Source organism: Ambystoma mexicanum, chromosome 3q (genome assembly GCF_040938575.1).
Source record: "Ambystoma mexicanum isolate Mex_15411 chromosome 3q, UKY_AmexF1_1, whole genome shotgun sequence".
NCBI lineage: Eukaryota > Metazoa > Chordata > Amphibia > Caudata > Ambystomatidae > Ambystoma > Ambystoma mexicanum.
The window spans coordinates 551,275,403-551,299,595 of NC_090926.1; the positions used below are offsets into that span (position 1 = coordinate 551,275,403).

General features: G+C 44.7%; 1 protein-coding gene across 2 annotated transcripts in view; it reads right to left on the reverse strand.

The window, feature by feature from the left end:
- The window catches only part of LCP2 (lymphocyte cytosolic protein 2), a 1,016,893-nt gene that overhangs the window by 349,561 nt on the left and 643,139 nt on the right, over positions 1-24,193 (reverse strand). For both annotated transcript variants that reach the window (XM_069654319.1, XM_069654320.1), the window contains one exon: positions 15,352-15,364. In XM_069654319.1, coding sequence (XP_069510420.1) covers positions 15,352-15,364 — 13 coding nt within the window. The remainder of the gene's footprint in view (positions 1-15,351; positions 15,365-24,193) is intronic.

Genomic DNA, 24,193 nt, shown 5'->3' on the forward strand with positions numbered 1-24,193 from the left:
ACACTACTGTTTAGATGTGGTTGCCAGTGCAGGGTTCTCCTTGGGACAGATTGTTCTCCAGCATCTTTTCCATTAGGATAATACTGGCCTATCTCACCACTTCCCTATGCCGTTCTGCTTTGCATTCTTGCAAGCATGTGAATCTACAAAATACTTAAGGATACAATAGAAATAAGGACTTACTTTTAACCATGTGTCTACATCCTTGGTACCATCTATAGACCTATTTGGAATCCACTGGCCCCTGACTGATGGTGGGTGCTCACTATGACTACCATGCTGCATGATTGCTCTATGTATGCGAAAATGACTCCCAGAGGTAGAGCCTAAAAATCTCCTCAATGGACCATATGAAAAAGACTGAACAAGGTAATAGGCTATAAGTTAAATGTTTGTGGAGTGCGGTCAAGTGCTGTTACGCTGGACCAGACTGGACTGCATCTGGAGTCAAACGCACCTTCCTTGGACTAATTGGATGATATTCTCAAACCTTGTTAAAGTGGATAATAACAAGCACTCCCCCTCCACTTCCGGTTTTGGGAGATTTAAACTGTGGCTCACATGCATATGCACGTTCGCATTTGTGGAGTGCGGTTGAGTGCTGTTACGCTGTTGTGCTGGTGGATGGTGATTATAACATCTTGCTACCCTTCTCTTTGTGGTTATTACCAACTTGCTAACTTCCAATTTGGCAGTAACATTCTTGCTACCTGCATTGCATGGCGGGAAACTATACACTTATGACTGCTATGCCAACCGAGGGAGATCTTACCAAGCTGATTCACCCCATCAAACGTACCCCCATCCAGACAGTCAGACCTGCATGCCTGTCTCGCAGCACAGTCGCGTCTTTGCTACTTCGCTCCAGATCTTTAACAAATGATATTTAGAGCTTTCTGCAACTCCAAGCTAATCTGCAAGGCTTCTGTTACAGCTGTCATGCAGGCTCTGCTAGCGGTTGCTGCTCCAATCATGGTTGACAGAATTGATGCGAATGATGGCATGCTGATTGACCTTTCAATCCCTCCTGATTCTGTTGTAGCTGCTGGCTTCAAGATGCCTATTAGAAAATGCATTTCTGAGCGTAGCAAAACCAAATCTTCGGAACTTCCATTGTCAGAAAATCATCTGCCTTTGATGCCCAACTCTCTGCACAACGCTGTGACCACAGCCCAAGTAAATAATACCTCTTTCCCTGGACCAACTCCTCTGATGGGTCCTACGGTCAGCGCTGCTTCCCTTCTGTCTGATGTTACACTTTCTGCAACTGCTGTGACTAGTGTTGTAATCACTTCAGCTACCTGCTCAATTACAACTTCTCATCACATATCCCCCATTCGAACTTCATGCCCTAATCCTAACAAACTTTCCCAGTCTCCTATTATGTTTCCTAATACATCTTCTAGCCCCTCATCAGATTTATCCATCTCCTTTGCTAATCCCATACCTCGCAAGCCGATCCCGTCTGAACCTTCCTCCTTACACGCTAATGACGATGAACACGGCTCCTGTTCAATCACTAAACTCTTTGTAAAACTTGATTCCAAAGTGGAAAACCAAAAATCCTTGCTGCTGACCATCCAAGAGCAGCTTCAAGGTCATAATTCTGCCATTCCTGATGCTGCTCTAATTGAGGGCCAGTTGCCTTTTTTGAGTAAATTGACTGACAACGTAATTACTAATACTTTGTCTGCGACATTCCCACCTATAACTCCACACACCATCAACTTGATCCATCAAGGTTGATTTGCGAGACTGCAAAGATGGAGGTTCCTGGAATCTGCTCTTCATGATATAAACCGACATTCACAATCTTTTCACGACCGAAATTGGACACTGCAACTAAGGCTCCTCCTAAAAAACCGCAATACATAAAACCTCTTCCACTTCTTCGCAAACAAGCTCCTGAAAGTTCCTTTGTTCACTTAACATGTACAATAAACAGAAACATCGAGCAACTGACACCATCACACAAAAATATGCTGCAATTGCTCGAGTGAAGAAACTTTTGTTGCTTAATCCTGAAATTGTTGCTTAATCCTGAAATCTGCGCGTGTAACATTGCATCCACTAAGGAACTTCATTATGAGCCCCTTAATGCTCTGCTTCGTGAAGTAGAGCTTCAGAATGTGAAAACCGACCTCTAACATTTTACCCAATGTCAACCTGTCTCCAAAGCGAGCCATTAACATCATGGTTCCACAAGCTTGTAACTTTCTTACACTTGAGCAAAGGTGCCTGAAGCTCGCTGAAACGCTTGACCAGCATGGCCCGTTGTCGTTAGTTCATACAAATTCATGGAAATCAACATCAGATATAGAACAACTGAAATGTTCATCTTACCAATCTGACACTGGTTATAAATTGGCTAACTTGCCTGCTCCCTTGAGTTTGAGACCAGGAGCTCAGATCTAGTGGCAGGGTCCAACCTTTGCAGTGGACAGCCATATTATTCGATCTAAAATGGTCAGTGTCAAGAATTAAGTGATTTCCTCAGTCTCACAAGAAGATGTATTGATTCTGTTGTGTTGTGGTGGCCAATTTCACGTTTATGATCTTAATAGGACGAGTGTGCTCATCATCTCTAGTGATGTTGAATCGCCTGATGATCTATCTTCATCTGATATAACGCAGGTGGAATTTCTCCATCAGAATGATCTCACAGCAGTTCCCCTGTGAATTGAATCTTGGATTGTCAGGAACTTCCTGTGGTAAGCTACAGCGCAGTTATTTGAATTGGGATTTATTCTCTCAAAGGACCCTCAACTGTCCAACGTTTACACAAGAGAGACACTCAATTCACTGGAGCTGTAACAGAATCCATAAACAAATCGCCTCTTAGAAAGTGCCTTTGAGACCCTTCGTAACATAAAATCGACACACAAACCATCACATATCATGCAATTATGAGGCTGTACCATATACTAGCATTCCACACCCAAGCAACAATCTTTTTGCAGCCTTTCAAGTTGGAATACTAGAGGCTTCCATCATTTCCTTAGCCCCCCCCCCCCCCCGATTGACTTAACACATTAGATATAGTAATACTTCAAGAGACTTGGCTAGCTGATCTCCCAGTTATTTTGTTGGTCCCGGCTAACACCTAAGCCAAAGGTTGCCCAATGGCTGGTCTTTTAGTCGCAGTGAAAGTGTTGAAAGGCCTTCAATTAGATCCTTGGGCCTCTCTGAACATGCACATTCAGTTTGTCAAAATCACCAGTCCCTGTGAGACCATTGCTCTTATTAACTTATATTGGAATCATTCAAGCATTGACACTGAGCACTTCTTTCATGATGTGATGCATGTATTAGATCTCATTACGAATGAGCGCGCAGTTGATCATGTCATCATATTGGCTGATCTCAACTTACATTGTCTCACTGGTAATATGTGCAAAATTAACCTTCTTGAACAGTGGTGGCTATCCCTAATGGAAGAATGCCAGTTCTTCATGCTCAATGGAGTGGTTCAAGTTGATACCCTGCCTCGGTGCACTTGGAGGAGAGGCCTCCAATCGGCTATCAATGACTATATATTCACCACCAGGAACCTGTATGCACTTGTAGAATGTAGAATATATGCAAAATTAACCCTCTTGAACAGTGGTGGCTATCCCTAATGGAAGAATGCCAGTTCTTCATGCTCAATGGAGTGCTTCACGGTGTTACCCCGCCTCGGTGCACTTGGAGCAGAGGCCTCCAATCGGCTATCAATGACTATATATTCACCACCAGGAACCTGTATGCACTTGTAGAATGTTTCCAAATTGTGCCCCAACAACACAGTGACCACGATTTACTATGCCTGACATGGTCTATGTACTGTCCCTTTTCTGACCTCAATATTATAAACCTACTCTTACTGTTTCTGGAGGTAAAAACAGATTCAGATGGACTTCTTCATCACTTATCCATTTACAGTCGATTTATCTATGACATGGCAGTGACGGATGGCTCATCTGTAGCCCCCCCGGAAGTATCCTTAGACAGCCGCCCAGGATAGCACAACCAGCATTCAGGCACAAACATTGTTTTGATCAGGACTTGTGCAGCAAGAAAACTGATCTGCACAGCAGTTTTAGAAATTTGACTGGGCTGCCTCTAGAACTTAGATTAATCAGAATAAAGCAGTTTAAGACCCAATATACAAACTGGCTTAAATCTCGGAAAGCTCTGACCATTCGTAATGATGCAAAGCTTCCATTTGGAATCTCCTGAATCAGACGAGCCATGATCCCCAGACTTCCTTACAAATCAATTAATTCCAGGAAAAACATTGGATTCTATATTTCCAAAACCTCTATGCTCGAGTGCCTAACCCTCAGAGCCATCCAGCTTCGAAATACATTCCCTTCGACACCTGCATTTGATTTGAAAGAAGCAGCATATTGTTTCATATCACCAAATTAAGCTTCTCTAGAGCACCTGAGCCCAATGTGCTTTCCAACGTCATGTTTAAAACCGATCCTGAACTCTGGGCCGACATATATCAGCAAATGCATCTTTATGTTGTTCATAGCCAACAGATACCGCATTCCTGGCAGAAATCGATAATAGTTCCTATCTTTAAGAAAGGTAATCGGGAGCTTCCTCGGAGCTATTGACCTATAGCTCTTTCGGATGCCCCAGGAAAACGTTTTTGCCCACCTGATTTTACCCCATTTCAATTGCTGGATGACAGAACAAACTCTACATGACAAGTTCCAAAAGTGTTTCGTAGCAGGGCTAGGTACAGCCATTAACTTGATGATTATTACTGCTATTAAAACGTACGGGAAACAAATAAATCAACCAATATACATGGCTTTTGTGGATTTTAAGAGCGCTTTTGACTCTGTGTCCCGTGAATTGCTGATGGAGAAACTGGCGAAAGCAGGATGTCCCACCCGTGATTACACCCTAGTTTCCCTCTACATTCCGACCCTCCATTCAGATTTGCTTATCACTTGATGGGACATTATCAGCGCTCATTCCAATTTATAGAGGCCTTAAACAAGGCTGCATTCTAGCCTTTGCGCTGTTTAACTTCTTCATCTTTGACCTGAATATCCATCTCAACAAGGTGGTGTCTGATCTTTTTTTTTATTCAGCTTGGCAGCATAACACAGGCGAACAACACACAAGGCAGGTACAATATAATTACAGTTGTAAACAATACAGGCATACAGTGACTGCTTTTCATACAGACATGACCATCCAGTACATATGTAAAATAAGCAAGCCGCATAAGGGTTATGATTCAGGATGGGGACCCCAGTTGGGAAGGGGTAACAGCTGGAGAGGGCGCATCCAGCGTCGCACTCAAATCGGACATATAGGACCAGAATTTAAGCCAGATATTTCTGGGTCTTGAGTGAGTGGGCTGTAGGTAAGACCAGGTTTCCTCAGTGTCCGATGCCCACGTGACTGCCCTTAGCCATTGAGCATGAGTGGGAGGTACGGGGCGTAACCAACAGAGTAGGATGGATTGTACTGCAAGGAGCATGTAAAGGCCAGCCAGTTTTTTTGGAGTCCCGGGAGAGTCCAGAGAAGTCGTGGAAGAGGCACCCCATTGGGGAGGGGTCAATAGGGTGGTCGAGCATAGCGGATATGGTTGAGCACACCGTATCCCAGAACTGAGAAAGGCGGGGGCAGGACCAAATCATGTGAATATAATCAGCCGTATCCTGGCCACATCTGGGACAACTTGGGGAGTGGTCGCTAAACGTGTGATGTAATCTGTTCGGGGTATAGTGGAACCTATGCAGTACTTTAAATTGAATCAATTTGAAGCGGAAGTTAAAGGATACCCGGTGTATGCGAGCACACACATGGGCCCAGCGTTCATCTGACACCTCCATCCCAAGGTCGACCTCCCATGCCTGTCTCAGTTCAGTGAATTTCGGAATGGATCTGGATTGCACCATGGTGTAAAGCCTAGATATTTTACCTCTGGTGGGTGAAGGGGAGGTCAGTTCCTCAATAGCGGGGTCATCTGGGGGTAACGCCGGGAACATCTGGTAGTTTCATTTGAGGGTCTTACGAAGGGATGAATACTGAAGCCATGCACACGGGCCACGCCTCAGGGGCAATGGGAGGTCAGGCCACTCGACAAAGTTACCCTGTTCGAAAACATCTCGAAGCAGCTCGTATCCGGCCTGGCCCAGCGTTGCGCCATAGATAGCGGTACTCACGGAACCCCCGGGAGAAAGTTCCAAAGCAGGAGGTTGCCATGGAATGGATGAGCGGTACCAACCAATTTCCATACTTTTGTTAATGCCAAGGATGTACAGGCGACCGGGTCCAGTGAGCCCAGTGCCGGGGGGACGGGTTGTAACACCAGGGAGCGGATGTCCCGGTCACTAACCGCTAGTTTTTCAAGTCTGACATGTGGGGTGGGTCTGTTGTGTTAAACCAATACGATATGTATTGAATTTGGGATACCAGCCAATATTTAAGAAAATCAGGGGCTCCAAAGCCACCATTGGTCATAGGGGTAGACAAGGTACCAAGTTTAAGTCGGACCGCACCCGAGTGCCATAAAAAGGAGTTGATAGTGTGAGTTAACACTCGGAAGAAACCCTCGCCTGGCCATAAGGGGATGTTGGTGAACCTGTAGAGTAGTTGGGGTAACACTACCATTTTCAATATCCCTATTCTGCCTGCAAGGGAGATCGGTAGCTTATCCCAGGCTAGTGCCTTAGTCGACAGATGTGTAAGATAATTCTGATAGTTCTCCTCGAAGGTCGACTTGTAGTGTCACGTTATTTCTATTCCAAGATAGGTGTTTTTAGGAGGGGGGGGTGCAATCCGTGAGTGGGAAGAGTGTGGATTTCGAGCAGTTCATCTTGAGGCCCGATAAACGGCCAAAGCGGATGACGTCCTTCAATATCAGGGATAAATTGATGGAGGGGGAACGCATGAAAAGCAGTGCGTCATCAGCATATAAGGACACTATGTCCGCCTGACCCGCAGTGTGGAGCCTCTATGTGCATGGGATTGGCGAAGCATGTCAGCAAAGGGTTCTATTGCTATAGCGAAGATCAGGGGGAGAAAGGGCATCCCTGTCTTGTCCCCCTAGTGATCTTGAAGAGAGGGGAACATCAGTCTTTTGTGCGGACCCTAGCCACAGGATTTGAGTAGAGCACTCTGACCCAGGAGAGGAAGGTGGGACCAAATTTGCATTGTTCGAGGACTCGCCAAAGGTACCTCCGAGAGACCGAATCAAACGCTTTTTGCATGTCAAGAGTGGCGGCCACCGAGTGCGTTTTGGGACTTATTCTTCTAATTATATTAAAGAGACGCCTCAGGTTCAAAGAGGTAGAGCGACCCGGTATGAAGCCCGCTTGATCGGGGTGGATGATAGATGGCAAAAAGGGGGCAAGCCTGAGCGCCAGCAGTTTGGCGTATATTTTAACATCGCAATTTATGAGTGAGAGTGGGCGGTACGAACCGCACTGTGTGGGAGATTTACCAGGTTTAAGTAATACCGTTATTGTGGCTTCTCGGAGTGATGGGGGAAATATGCCCGCTTCTACTGATTCCTCCCAGAGAGCCATTAGGTGAGGGAGTAGGAAAGCTTTATAGCGTTTGTAAAATTCAATTGCCATCAGAGCCAGGGGCCTTCCCCGAGGAAAGGGAGTCTATGGCATTCGAGAACTCTTCCAGGGTGAGTGGGGAGTCGAGGGATCCCGTGGTCTCCGGGGAAAGGGCCGATAGGGGGAGGGTATCGAGGTAGGAACTGACTTCTGCCATTGCGGCCTCATCCGAGTTGGAATACAGGGCTTCATAAAATGTGAAAAATTCTAAATTGATGTCTTGTGATGTGCCAGCCATAGAGCCGTCGGGCCTTTCAATCCCAGGGATATGTGGAGACCCTAGCTCACGACGGATGAGCCAGTCAGAAAGCGGCCAGGACGCTCCCCCTCTCCATATCTCCTCGCCATGCCAGGGCTATCTAAGAATTTTTGTTCGCGATCCGCAAGGGACCGAAATGTATCTAGTTCCGCCCCTATAGCTGCTAGAGTCTCCGGGGTAGAGAGTAGTGAGCATTGGGCCTCGAGGATCGATACTTTGGATTCGCTTTCCGTGATGTCCCTCCGGATTGTTCTGAGAATGCCATTTTCTTTGGACAGCGCTATACCCCTAATGTAAACCTTGAAGGACTCCCATAGCGTGGCCTGCGATGACACTATACCTGTGTTTATTTCGAAGAACTCTTCAATAGCCACCTCGAGCTCGGAGCTGAACACGGGGTCAAGGAGAGAATGGGGTTTCATCCTCCAGTGTCGAGTTCGGTCACAAACCGGACCCCAACCCATGGTGATGGTTACAGGAGAGTGGTCAGATAAGGTTCTAGGGAGTATCAACAGTTGTATAATATTTTTTATCAATTTGTTAGAGATCACCCATCTATCAATTTGGGAATAGGAGTCATGCACCGAGGAGTAGAAGGAGTAAGCGCGAGAATCAGGGTGGAGGAGTCTCCATGCATCAACCATGGCGAGGTGGGTCAGGGATGACAGCACAGTATAGGCTGCCTTGATAAATTGGCGGGGTCTGGACCCAGATCTATCGAGGTCCACGTCAAAGATTGTATTGAAGTCGCCCCCCCAAAGAATGGGAACTAGAGGGAAGTCATCGAGAAGGGATGTGAGGTGCACATAAAAATCTGGGTCATCTATGTTACGGCCATAGATATTCAGTAAGACAACCTCCCTGTTCTGAAGTGTGGCATGGAGTAGTACATATCTGCCTTGAGGGTCTATTTGTGAGGAAATAGGAGTACATTTGAGACTCTTATGAATAAGAGTCATGACCCCGCGGCTTTGGGTAGAGAAATTGGTAAAGTATCTTTGGGGACCCCACGTTTTAGCAAATCTCATACATTGTTTAGCGCAGGCATGTGTCTCTTGCAAGAAGAGGATCTTGGTCCCATGACGTTCGGCCTGCAGCTGGAGTTGCCTCATCTTTTTAAAATTGCCCAATCCCCGCACATTCCAGCTCATGAAAGTCAGGTCGCTCTCAGTTGTCAATGCAGTGGTGTTCGTATCGAGAGAGTGTCAATAGCCAATGGACTGATTTTAGCAGCACTGCAGCCCCAGTCATTCCACACCGCCCTGTGATCCGCCTCCGCTGCCAACGGCAAGCTTTTTATAAAGTAACACCCAACGTATCCCACCCACCTCCCTCCCCCAACCAGAGGAATGACAATCCCAAAACCCGTTAAACAAAACCAATCCAGTGGCATCAACGCCTTGGGGCCTGTAGGCCGGACTAGTGGCGCTGCTCCGGGCCAATGGCAGATCCGAATAAAGCATATTGCCTACAATGAGGTTTCAAATGTAACTTGAAAAGAGTCTTTGCACATATTAATATGGCACATATTTGTAGAGATGAAACAAGCTGAACTAATTAAGGAGTAAGAAACCAATATACGCCCGGCGCAGGAGGGTGGCCAGAGCCGGTGACCCCCCCACCGGGACAGCCGAACAGTTGCAGAAACATGGTTGGAGGGGAGGATCAGCCTGGAAAATGTTCGTCAATGAATCTGTAGGCCTCCTCCGGGATTGTGACAAAAAAAACCTGGTTGGCGTACTCTATGCGCAGTTTGGCAGGATATAGCATGGAATATTTAATTCCATGGTCCCTAAACCTTCTCTTCACCGCTAGGAAAGTCTTGTGCTTTTGCTGGACAGCCACCGAGAAGTCAGGGTAGAGGTGTATCCTTGCGCCACCCAGAAGGAGCTCTCCCTTAAGTCTCGCGGCCCTGAGGAGGGCATCACGGTCTCGAAAATTCAGCACTCGAGCTATGATGGGTCGGGGAGGAGTGCCGGGTTTAGGCTTAGCTGTCAGGGCCCGAAGCGCACGCTCTATAGCGAACTGCGGGGAGAGCTTCGGTGAGTCAAGGAGTGACAGCAGTTTATGTTCAACAAAGTCCTCCATTGGTTCATTGATATTATTCTCGGGAACACCAATTATGCGGAGGTTGTTACGCCTTGATCGGGATTCCAAGTCCTTATTCTTCTTCTCCACCTCAAGAACTCGGCTGGAAAGAGCGGTGACCTCTGCACGTAGGCACCCAGACCATCCTCGGCGGAGCTCACCCTGGCCTCGACCTCCAACACCCGAGTGTCCGTCCTCTCGATATGAGCCTTGATGGAGGATATGGTGCTGTTCATGTCATCTAACTTCGAGTGGAGTGTGGTGAAGCCCTCGCGGATGAATTCCCTCATGTTCTGGGATTCCGGGGTAACAAGGGATGATGAGTTAGTAGGGGCCTGCTCAGGGACCTCCTCCGGGGATCTCACCGGAGTCTTCGCAAACATAATGATGGAGCTCTGCTTTTTCCCAGCCCCCTTGGTCATTATGGCGATGTTGGGATTCAAGTGGAGTGAGGGGGGGCCGGTGGCACCTCGGCAGCTCGAGAGGGGGACCAGGTCACCCACCCACGCATCGGGTGGTCACTCAGGATGACAATAGAATACTGTATTCGACCCTGGCAGGGGAATGGGGACCCTCAGACTGCGCAGATTAGTACATTGGTGTGCAGTGAAGAGGATCAGGTAGGTGCTCAGGGGGTCCAGTGACCGTGGTCTCGTCTATACAATGGTTGCGACTACCAATGCAACCTGTAGGGTCTCAGCCTATGATGGATGAGTTGAGGATACGGACCCAAATCTGCCAGCGTATAATCAAAGGCACTCGTCGCAGGTCACCGAAGTGCTGGGCGCGGTGATACCATTAGACCTCCTCGGAGGATAGGGGCTCAGGCACCAATGTCCAAATATATTTGCAGGGAGGGCGAGGGTGAATATCTCCCAGCCTTGTAGTATTTTGCCTATAGGATAGACAGGACGTGGCATTCAGAGTAAGTGATGTGATTCTCAGGAGGCTCCAGTTTATAAGTGGGACGTGCAGACAAGGAAATTGTGGATCCACAATAATGTAATCAGGGGTTAAGGCCCCTCCGGGTACAGTGTAGGAGTCCAATGTGGCCCAGGACACTCCCAGGCAGAGTGAGAGGATATAGGCAGGCCCGTGCCACTGGGGACCCACTGGGAAGGATGGCACGGAGCCAAGACAGGGTCTAGGCTACAGTGCGTCCCCAAGAGCGAGCCACCGGGCCCCAGTGTGTTTATATAGCGCCGCTCAGGGAGGCACAGTCCAGCGTTAGTATTGTGCCCCTAGGCTGGGCACCGCCGATGGTGAATTCGTTGAGCACCGCAGGGGGGGAGCGAGTCCGAGCCGCTCCCCGGGGCCGTACGGGGGCTCCCCCCTCCTCACGTACCTTATGGCCACCATGATCCGGCAGCACAGCGTGCGTCGTCGGGGGAGCACCGCACCTGATGTCCGATGGTGCACCGCAGCTCCACCCCGGGCACCGGAGTCTCGCTGATGGTGGGTGGGGAGGCCCTCCACCGGGCAGCCCCTCCGGCGAAGCACATCTATCGAGGGAGAAGGGTCAGGTAGTGCTGGTGTAGGGGGCGGCCGCCGGATCAGCACGCCTTGGGCCGCACAGCGCAGCGGCCGCATCCATTCGAGCTGGCGATGCGTGGCTCCAGGGCAGGCACAGGGCGCCCACGTCTCCACCCCTAACCGGAGCCCCGGAGGAGTGTCAGCTCACGATGGGTCCCCACAGGAGTAGAGAGACGTCGGGGAACACTGGGCAGATAAGTCCGTCCCTACACTGGGGCTGGGTATTGGCGCATAGAATCGCCGCCTATGGGGGATGGTCACAGCGGTGTCTGGATACCGGGGTCCCCGGCACCGTTTCTTGTCAGGATTTGGACCACAGGGTCCCTGGATCAGCAGCTACAAAATCGTGCCCGCCAGGGCCGACTACTTGATCGTAAAGGTGCCAAATCAGGATCTTATGATCTGCCTGCCAAGGAGCACAAACTTCAGGCGGCCATCTTGTTCGGCGCTCAACAGTGCCCCCTGTGGTGTCTGATCTAATCTTGGGAAATGTGCCATTCCCTGGCTTCTATAGTCAGATGACTTAGTGCTTCTTTCAAAAACTCCAAACGGCTTACAAAAATGTATTAAAGCACTTCAGGACTATACTGAGAGTAATCAGCTCACCATCAATAAATCCAAAATCAAGGTTATGATCTGTGCTACTCCCCATCAAATTAGACGCTACTCCTTCAACTGGTGATTGCATGCATCCAATCTAGAACCAGTGACAGAGTATCGTTATCTTGGGCTGAATACTACCAACCACCCTTCTGATTTGCCCTATGGATTGAATTTAGAAAGAAGATACAAACATCTGTTGCTCAGGCTTGTATACTTCATCGCAAGTATGGAAACTTTACCCACTCTTCATTGATGATATACTATAAACAGAAGGTTGTGCCAATATTGATTTATGGCGCACAAACAAGGGTGTGGAAAAAAATGGCCTTCTGGTTACATCTGTAAGGCCTTTTTTGGAAACCTGCAAGCCTACCAATGTGCATTGTTAGATATGAATTGGTATTATCATCTCTTGGCATTTCCTATGTGTCGAAGTTGTGCAACTTACTGAGAAAATGCCTGTTGGCTGACGATCCTAATTCTTTGTTGTTTAGTTTAGCTTCTTATGTTAAATGTGCAAAGGATCATTTTGTCCCCTCATGAAAGCAACATCTAAATGAGATCTTGGAAGCTGCAGATATTTCAACACAACTCCTTATGACAAAAACTAAACTTTGGTGGTATGATTGGATGTGCACCCAGCACAAGTGCATGGAATATCAGCACTTTGCTTGTGGCAATTACAGAATCAAGAGCCTCTCAGAACGAGAACCCTATCTTATTAGATTCCCTTGCCGAGTTTATAGCAATCAGTTTTTACGCTTTCGTTTAAGTCTATGGCCTACAAGAGAGGTGCTGTATTGTCGTAAAGTCATTAAAAGTGAGAACCAGTCATGTCAATTCTGTGGGCAGTCTGAAGAAATGAAATCTTAAAGCCTCTTTTACTAATCTGTCCAATGCTATCCCAGAAACACAATGAATTTCTCTGCATCTACTTTCTGGAATATGTCAATATAACACCTGAAGATTTGTGGTTTGAAATTCTAAATGGTAAACGTATAAGCGTTAGTATCGCGGCCATGAAATTTCTTCTATCGTTATGCTTGGGCAAGCTTCTCCTTCCATGGTTTATGGACCGTTACATTTGGCTTAATATCTTAACATGATACACCGCTTTAAATATGCTTTGGGTTGACTTGTGCCATCTAAGTACATGAATTTTAACTTTCTCGTGAAGTTTGATATTTACTAATAGTTTTTAACATTAGCTGAATTTGTATATTGTGCATGTCTTTTTATTAGGCCCATTACTCAAATATTTATTAACTGATTTTATGATGACTCAAATTGATGTACATTTTGTTTTTTCTTCATTGTTTTCGTTACAATGATACAAAGAAAAGAATGATACGTGATTGCATCCTTTGCAATTGATCAGAACTTTTGCTTTTGTTTTCTTCTGTATTTAAGATATTGTTTTTTTATTTTAGTTTATTTAAAGGTTGTACTCTTCAACCATATCAATAATATTACAAATATAAAAAAAATAGTTTGTATGTTATTATCACCGACGTGGAGTAGAACAAAACCTCTCCTTTGCAGAGATTTTTTTACTCACAATTGAAATTCTTTGCTCTTCTTTCATCCCATGTAAGAATCAAAATATTGCAATGCAAGTAATAATACGCTTCAGTTCTTTCACCAAAACGACTTGTTTTATATCAAAATACAAGTCCTAATGAATGTCATGTCCTCTGATATTTGTATTTTAGTAGAAACTGAAAAACGAAGATGTTTCAGTAACCAGCTCAAAGGTTTCAGCTGTGTAGTTGTATGGCCTGCTTTGAGCACCACAAACTACATTCAATGTTCATTTTACTACTTGAATTTTCACACACAATTTACCTTTTCAACTGCCTAGTCTTGCAGTAAGGAAAGTGTCAGCCGGGTCTGTATATCACTTGAACACATCGTTATGGGTAAGGGTGTCATACTAAAACACACAATTACCTTAGAGATCTATGCGATGAACTGAAGGAGTCAGGAACGGGAGAGAAAAACAATGAGAAATTCAGTTTTGAGTAAAGGTTTTAATCATATGGCCGAACAGGTTGAAACTACACAAGACTCAATATTCAAGGGAAGTTTGTTTCACACAGTGGGAGGTAGCGTTGGAAAACCTCTACCGCCCTGGCAAGGGAAACGGTTGATAATAAGTTGGAGGGAACTGCCAAAGCGGAGAGCCTAAATAAGGATATTAGGTATAATGTTTATCAGAATGGAAGCGGGGACCCATATTGTAAACAGCACTTTAACGGAAGGGCAGCCAGTGACGTTTTTGTTACAAAATGTTGGCACTGAAGCTAAAGGAGGCAGGAGGGGAGTCTCAGTGTCAGGTGTACAGCAGCATTTTGAATGATCTGAAATCAGCACAAGAGGTAATTTGGGAGGCCAGAAGAGGGAGCACTTCGATAGTAAAGCCCTGAGGCGATTACAGTGCGCACTACAGCAGACCATCAAACTGTCTTGAAAAAGAGGAAGCATGTTTCGCAACAATTTCATAGAGAAGAACAGCTTTTGGAGACAACATTAACCTGGGGAACCAGTGACAGATTATTGTCCAAGATTAAACACAGATTACACTCAGAAGTAAACATAGTGGCAAAGCTCATCCCGGGAGGCCCCAGTTGAGGAGCCCAGTTGTATAGATAGCCACCCACAATCATCTTCATGGTTTTGTCCATTTTGAGTTGAGAACAAGTTAAGCCATCCGATTAACTGATCAATGGAGCTCCAATTGTCTGCAAGGTGAGAGGGGACACCCATATCCTGATCAAAATATAGAAGGATCTGGTATCATCTGCAGTATAAGTAGGGCAGTGAACACCTAATTAGATGGGTAAGAGAGTACACACACAATACACACAGGGTAACTATGAAGGGTCCAAGAGAGACTGAGTGCAGAAAAACGGTATTAAAGTTAATTTCATGTCATATCATATCATGCATAATACACACTTTTGGATAGATTCAGAATTTGGGATGCAATGTACTCTACTCATATATCTGGGCCAATGCTTTATGCTCCATGTACCTTTTAGTAGACTTGTGAAACAAAACATATTTAGATTGAACTATGTACATTCTGTGAAATGAATTTCAAAATTGCTTTACTTTTAATAGCTAATTGAACTATGTTAGACAGAATGCATGCTAGGATATGTTTGTAATTTAAATAATAACAGAAGTGCAAAACTGAATATAGACACAAATGTATTACACATGCTTCGAATATATCTTATTTGACAATGCACATCTTGTAACTAGGATTATATTGTTGCCTGTACTTACCCCGATTTTCATCCTGAAAGTAAAATAAAAAAATTGATTAAAGGTATGAATGTAATCTTATGTTTCTAGTCATCTACTTTATTGGTAAGTATTCCATTTACAAAACGTTCCTAACTACAACACTTCTTTAACTGGCGTTTGGTTCATCGATTGCCAACGAATGTTCTTTGCATTTGAGTGACAAGAACATCTCTTTTCACAGTATACATAGCATAAATAGCAATTTCTGATCACTTCCTATGGCAATATTTCTTAGTTGTTTGTTTCACATAAAACACATTTCTTTGAGTTTCTAGTTGAAGTAATTCGAATTTGAGTCTGAAATGGTCACTACGATATGAGAGCATGCAGCATTTTCATCATATCCATTTTAACATCTAACTTCATCCCATGTGTTTGGGTGAACATGTTTCTGTATAAGAGTAGTCACTGATATTGCCTATAAGAATGATCAGACTTATGTAGAGGAGAAAATGTGCATTGTGACACATAAGAATGCTGATTACAGTTCCAAACACATTTTTTAAAACACAGAAGTGAGCATTATCAAAAGTAAGTCTTGCTCCAAAAAAGCAAGTTGCCAGCTTTAGATTCACACGTTAGACATCAATAAAAAGCACTTTTTAAGAAAAATAAGTTCAAATCAGGGAACATTGATTCATTTGCACATTTAGTAATTATGTGAATCAGCTGCGTTTTACTAAAAAGTAACTTGCATATGTAGGGATTGATTTACAAAGACCACAAAGTGATGGCAGCTGTGATACCGCTGCACCTTACAACATAGCATTCACAAAAACCATGACCAAGACATGAGTGACTTATGCCTGCATATGCCAAGTTATGCAATTCTGCATATTCGCAAAGAAAACCTACTTATGCCAGACAATATGGGCATACACAATGTGTAACACAATAGCAAAGCACATTTTACACATTGGGGATCATTACGAAAGGCTTTTACACTACTCATTCCCGCCATGGACCATTTTCGTAAACTTGTATGGGAGAGTGGAAGGGCAGAACGCAACGTGCGTTTCCGCCGCTAGCTTCCTGTGCGCCATGCAAATCCAGCATGCATTTTCATGCGGGTGCACATGGTGGGGAATTGCCTGGGGCCAGCAAAAAGCATACGGACCCCATAGGGATCCATCGTTAACGCGGCTTCCATGCATACATTGCAGGCAGCATTTAGGCACGGCAAACTGACTGCAAAAGGGGAGGGCAAGAGTTGACGTAGATCCTCGTACGCTGCCTTTTGCCCTCCCCTATTGTACTCTGCCATGCAAATGATGAACAGTTGGAGGCGTTGAAGTGTTCACGTAACAGCTCAAATTAGGAGCTCCAATAAAATTAGCTTCATTGTGTTAACGGGGGAGAAAGGGGATTTTTCCATAAATTACACATTTATAGTAATCATTTGAACACACTGTCATATGTGGCACAATTAAGACTCCTGAGCACAGCGACAGTTTAAGCGTTTTTATTGGTTTCCCGTAGACCATATGGCCGTGCTTCTGTCTCTCATTTAGTAATGCACCTCCTCCCTGACCCAGCAAACCCTGACCCTAGGTTAGTATATAGTGATAGTTTCACCCTCAGTATAATATGCACCAAATGCACTGTGATACTGACCTAAAGGCACTGTCCTTCTCTAACTGAGTGGTATGGGAGTGTGCCTTACAGACACCATCTATGATTCAGTCTTCTAGCTCACTCATACTCTCCTCTCTTCACTTCTCACTACTCTCCTCTTCCAACGCCATCTGCCTCTACTCGCGTCCCTCTTCTTCTCTGTCCCTTTGATGTTTCTCATTCCTTCTAGCCCCACCTCCACCCATTGATGTTACTGCTCCCTCTTCTATGCAACTACTTCCTTCACTCCTTTAATCCGCTGCCTCCCTCATCCACACTACTACTCGCTCCTTCATACTACTGCCTCCTTCACTCCACTACTCCCTCCTCCACACTACTCACTCCTTCACACTACTACTTACATTCACATCTTACACTACATCACCTAACCACACCCACCACACTATCACACATTCTCACACTGAAGTACCGCTTGTCTTCACTAACCAATACTTCACCTTCACAAGACAAATAAGTCTCATAAGTTTGCCGGTCCAGAAACTATAGTACCAGTAAGCTTGCCGTACCATAGTTCCCTGACCGGCAAACTATGAGTTCTGCTTGCGGGGGCCATCTGCCCGCCAGGTCTGACCTGGCAGGCATAGCGGCACCCACGAGCACAGCATGTCGGAGGCACCGGCACCGTTCATAACGGTGCCGGTGCATCCGGCTTCCCCAATGGGGAAGAATTTTTCCCGGTGCCCAGGAACAGCCAAATACTGGGTTCGGCAAGGCCGTAATAACCCGCTAATTGCCCATTTCTGGGTTTCTGAAATAATAAAATACTGGCGGCAGCGGTGCCTGTATTACAAGCACGGCTACTGCCAGCCTCCTAATGAGGGCCATTGCCTCCACACTCTGCAACTCCTTTCTTCCTCCTGTTGGTCTCTTGGTCGATCACCTCCTCCTCCTCTACCTCACCTGAACACCCCACACCTTCCTGCTTCCTGTTCCTCTCTTTATTCTCCCTCTCCTCATGCCATTGGTTTACTTGCCCTGGCCAAACTGACTCTGAATTCCCCACCTGGGAGGTGAAAACTGTTAAATAATAGGCTAAAACTGCCCGTGTTCTCTGCCCTTGCCTGCCACTGAATAGGGACAGCAGTTGAGGTGCTTTGCCTTTAGGTTCGTGTTAGGGGGCTTCATTCTGGTCTTGTCTATGGTACATGCACCCTGCTTTGGGGGTGTAAGCACTGTTGTTTAGTCCCTGGTAGTCAAAGAGGCGAACCTTCAGCTGTGGTGGGATGCCGCGGGCGGTGCAGAGTATTGAGCTGCTTCGTTCGCTGCAGCGTAGTTGCTGGCATAACGGTTCCCTCTCTAGCCACTGCGTCTCTCACAGCAGAATGCTAGCAGGGCTGCATGCTGGAGGTTTACTTGTACTTTTTCAGGACCAGTCTTCTGATGACAGGTTGCAGACCACATTTGGTGCTGAATGGATGCTCTCTCTTTGGTGCTGTTTGTCTTGGCTCAGACCAGGTACGTTGAATCTAGAAAAATCAGAAAGAGTCTGGCAAGCATCTTGTTAATGGAGCATGGTGTGAGTTGAAGAGCTACTGTATAACAACATGCTGGCTAAAGGGGGGTAGACACTGGGACACCCTCAACTGCCACCATCCTCAGCCGGTAAGGACGGTCACTATATTTCTCCCTAGAAGGCTTCCCACCCCAGCTGAGAGGGTGTTCCTGCCCCCACTAACATGGCTAGACCGCAGACCTTGTCAAAACCCTTAATATGTTTTGTGTATTGTGAGTAGGATTTAACATACATAAATATTTCTTTCCACAAAGTAAATCACACTTTTTGTACTTCTAGAAAAGGTGTGGTGGGGTAAACACTGCTTTATGCATTTGCCCTTAAATGTTAAACAAAACTCCAATAATCCTATTTAATAATGTTGGATCACTTTTAGACTATAATCCAAATGTGTTACTCATTTAAGTAGGCATATTGAGATTGCTATTTATACCTTTGCCAAATTATAAAATATATCACGTTATCAAAAAGAATATTTAGTCAGACAACTAGATTTTGACTGTAAACTAAACGGAGTTGTATAGTAAGTTTCTACATACAAACGTGATTTTACATTTGTGTTGGCAAATTTTTTAAATAGTTATAGGGCAAAGTATCATTGGTTCTGTGAACTCATTTATTGCACTGCAAAAGCAAGCACATTTGGTAAAAGCAAACACGTAGCTGAGTTATTTGTTAATTCATTCTGGCTGAAAGGTGGCAAAGTGTGATCTATACATGTGTTAAAGGACATAGTGCTTTAGTTTACTGGTTTCTTCCTGTACTGCTGTGACAAAATGACTAGAGGGCAGTACCGGGATTAGGATTGTTTTTTAAACTCCTACTCAACCCCAGGCAACTACTTCCTTTGTCAATTAAGGTAGCGTGGGCCGAGGGCAGGCTGTATTCTTCAGAATGGTGTGAGCCATCAGGGAAGCATCCAAAACAATAATAGCACAAAGTATACACACATTAAAGAAATGTAAATTCAAGGTTCTATAAAAATAAGCCTTTGATGATATTGCATTGTGGAGGCCAGGACTCCTGTTGTACTCTTTGATAGCCAACTTTCCTTTGCACCACAAATAGACGAATTTGTTAAAAACATGCAATTCCATCTTTATAACATCAGTCAATGCAATAAATTACTAGATGAGTGACAGTTTAAGATTATAATTGAGATGGTAGTCCTATCTCTCTCTCTCTCTCTCTCTCTCTCTTTCTCTCTCTCTCTCTCTCTCTCTCTCTCTCTCTCTCTCTCTAGCAGAACAGCTGTTAGTTTGTTCCTTATACAATTCCTCACTGTTCCGCCAATCTGCACCAAATTTTGCATAGTTACCGGTTACGACCCTTCTGACATTACTGGCTACATGACATTTGGTTACCCTACCCCTTTCTCTGGATTTAAGCCCCTTCACACATGAGACGGTTGCCTAAAACCGGCGAAACATCAATATGGTGTGGGATGAATTGACCCACTCCGCTGTGCTATGCGGCATCACCCTGACAGTTATGGGGAAAGAACCAGCAATGGCGGCAAAACTCTTGTGCGTGCCAAAAACCTACAAAAACCTACCAAAATCGTATGCTTCAGCACACAAAAAGAGGGATGCACAATCTGCCACCCATGGTGCATGTGCAGTGGAATGGAGTACACCCTGCAGAAATGTGCCAGTGGGTTCCATAACCAGCAGAGTGTAAAGAGAGAGGCAGCACTTTCCAAATGAAACCCAAAAATGTGCCTACAAATGACATTTGCTTTGTTGCCAAAAACTCCAAAATGCCTATAACACAACACTTTCAACATTCACAATCTTGCCTGGTGCTAAATTGTATATGTCAATTGAAAGATTGTGAAACAGACAAAGTCTGAAAACTGACAGCTTCTATGCCAAAATCTGGGTGCAGTACCCGGGGCTGTCTGAATGACAGCTGTCAGAGGAGACTGATGAAACTTTAAAAGTGAGCTAGAATTCAAAAGCCTGCTGGATTAGCAAACGGGAAAAAGTATGTTGCCAAAAAGGAATAGAGATTTTAGTTGTGTTTTTGATTCCACAGATTTTAAGGCCAAGAAAGAAATGTATTTGTATGTGATGCAACACATGTGGCTTTTGCTAGGTTTAAAAGTTAATCAGCTTGACTGAAGCTGCACAAAAATTGAAAAAAGCAGGTTTTCTCCTAGAAGGGGGCCTTCCTCTCTGCAGAAACTCATGGGGAGGTGTTAATTGATGGTTAGAGCAGAATCTTGTCTACAGAAGGCAAAGGAACAATGACAAAGTTGCAGCCCAGAAAACTGGAGGTGTGAAGGCAGTCATAAACTCTCTTGGAAGCAACACGCCAGGAGGGGGATGCCTTGGACTGCAGGGAGACAAAAAGAGGCAGAGCCAAGCGATCATCTGTTGCTAAACATGAAGAAACAACACATTTTAAAAGACTTATAACTTGCTATTCAAAATGATGAAAAATATAAAAATGACAGAGTTGTTAATTTAATTTCTGGATGCACTTGTGAAGAGGCGGCAGAACTGTGTGACATGTTCTGGACAGGAATGGCAAGATATGTGATTTTATGCAAACTGTATTGCTGTTAGAATTGTGAAAATGTACACGCCTATACCTATATTATACACACACATTTGTGGAAAGTTGCATAAAATTTGGAAACTGTGTGCATAGCGAAAATGACAACATTCTGTAGAAAGTTAAGACAAGATCCTACAGCTGCGATTTTGATGAAAGGTTTCTACACAAAATATGGCATCTTTGTGTGTGATTTATATAAAGGTGACTAATGTAGAACTGTGTGTTTAGTGTAAAATCCGATTTTGAGACCAGTGGCTAAAGAGAGGTCTCTGAGGACTGTAAAGGAAATTATAAAATATGACATTAGCCGGCCTTGATCCAATCACCCCAAATGCAAGGCGGGGATGAAGTGTTGACCCTATCCCAGCTCAAAAGGGCACCCTTAGCTAAATTGGCCCTCACACCATGTTTATGATGTCATTTTACAGCATAGAGACAGCTGACAGCACATAAAGACACAGACAGATCCACTCACTTTCCAGATGTTGGGAGAGCGCCTTCCTGCTGAAATCTACATCTTCCTTGTTCCGGACTCCAGAAACTTGGCAAAGCAAAGGCCCATGCTTAGCTGAACCATTCTCATCTAGGCCTTAAACTCTAGAACAGAACCCCAAAAGCCTAGGGGAAGCATCATAATACAGCCGGTCGTGCTGTTAATGCTTGCCTGCTGAATTGAAATATCCTCAAAACCAAGAAGAGCAGATTCTGTCCAGTCCTGTGCCGTGCTGTGACCAGAGAGCCTTGCTGACCTTGTCCAGTCCGATGTGCCCAGCTGTCAGTCCCTGATAGATCCGATTCAATGGTCCAGAATCCTGATGGTCCCGAATACTGACGGTCCAGAATCCTGACGGTCCAAATCTTAAATCCATTTTGTCTTGCGAGTATTAATAGGAAGCTATAAACTGTTGATTCCCATGCATTATCTTGCCCCCTCCTAACTTCTGAACTATCCTTACTTCCATAATCAGTAACATTGTATAAATCTGTAGTGAAATCTTATTCTGTATATCTGTAAAAACATCCTTTTCCTAGTCAGTTTGTCAACTTTGATCTATTAATTTCATTCGAGTGACCAGCCTAGTGCTCCATGCTGGACAGCGAGGAACCAGGACTGAGTCGCGAATCACTCCTGACTCTTACCTGTGCCGTCCTGGTGGCTTAGCTTGGATGCTCTAGTCCATAGTCAATATTTTTCTGATTTTAAAACTGAAGACTCTTTCCAAATCTGCGCCTATATCTCGCAAAAACGACTTCTACTAAAACCTCTATAACTCCCTCAGTATTTGTGATAGAAACAAAATTTGAACTCCTACTTGTACCTAACATCCATAGCTATCCATAGAACCCAACAGTGTGATTATCACGAACAGCGCACACGGAAAAGTTTCCTGCGAATTCCCATTTTGAGAACTTTTTACACGTGTGAAATAGCTTCCATTTGTTTCCGACCTGGACTTTAAGATTTCAAATGTTTTCTTTGGACTAAATGATTGCTGGTGATTGTGTGCAACTGTTCAAAGAGGCTCCGTAGGAATTTATAATAATTTAAGCATTTTTCCACACATTTAGAGTTCTTGCTCAGCCACTTTAAAAGTCATCCTGACAGTTGAAATGCCCACTTTGCTTTTCTCTTTCTGTGTAAGGGGGGAAAGGGGAAGTGAGACACTGTTTGATCTGTACTATTCCTGAATATCTGCTCTCTCCTTCCATCTCTTTGCATTACCTATTGGGGTTGAGGGATGTTGCAGTGGGAACCTCTAACCATAGTGTTATCTGATCTGAACCAAGACAAAAGTACTATTTTCTGTGCTGCATTTGTTTTGCTCATTACTTATTTCTAGTGTATTAAAGATATTATTCTGTGTTCTGTCACCCCATTGGTGATTGTTGTTTACCTATTAATATCGTTTTATATATTTTTAAGTAAGGGGTGTGATATGAGTGGTACATCTTTCAAATAATAAGTTTTTCCATTGCGCTGTACACTAGGTCGAGAGCAGATTGTATCGCCTGATTGAAATCCTTAACAGTGGTCATAGAAGGACTGGACAAAGCTCATTTTAAGCATCTCAACATGAGGAACAAAACTTGGAGGACCCTGGGCCCTCATAAACCACATTTTAAGGCCCTAGGATGCGCCGTTTCTGGGATATTTGTACCGTAAGGCATTGCATTGCATAGCACCAGGGTGAGGCGACAGGTGGTGAAAGTGCACAGAAGGTCCCAGTATGCCGGAGCATGCCAACTCTCACATCCCCTCCACGTCTGCTCTGGTGTATGTCAGCCATCCACACGCACCCATTCTCAGTACAATTTGAGATAAGCAACTCAGAACAGCGACCTACAGGATCATTGATTTTCAACAATTGATGAGGGTTAGCATCTCTGTCTACAGAACCAGTGTGGAGTACGGGTACTTTTTGCTAGTCTACACTACATTACTGCTTCCCCATTATTAAAAAAAGCACTGTGAAAGCTTCAAACAGTAGAAAATCATGCTGTGCGGGTAATAGTTGGACTTTGAAATTTTGATTATATTTCGAATTATCCAATGGAACATGGATAGTTACGGATTGAAGACCTGATTCTGAACTCATTACAAGTTGAGCACTGTGGTTCAAAATGTCGGTAATGCTGTGATAATGTAGTTACCACTGCATTACTGCTGCATTACCACCCAACCCAACTATAGCTTAGGCGGTGTGGTGGAGGAAAAACCTCCAGCATTTCAGACCCTTTCTGTTAAAAAACGGGCATTTCGGCATAATTACTGCCAGCAGGATTTTCACTGAATGTGACTAACACTGCCATTCCACAACTTGTAATCTGGCGGTAAATAAGTTGCACCAAGTGGCCGTAACAGTAAATCCGTTTGGAGGTATCTTAACAGATCTACAGTTGAGATACCACCATACTTGTAATGATGCCTGTCCTTACACAGCTCTGGAAAATTGTGAATGGGGTTGCACCTGAGTACCATTATATATGGCTCTGCATTATATTTTGATACGCTTTATTAGATGCAGTACTAAGGACCTACTTGATGTAGGTACATTTCACAGAGTCTCTCATTAATACAGACTCCAGATTGCAAAATGTCGACTGTGGAAT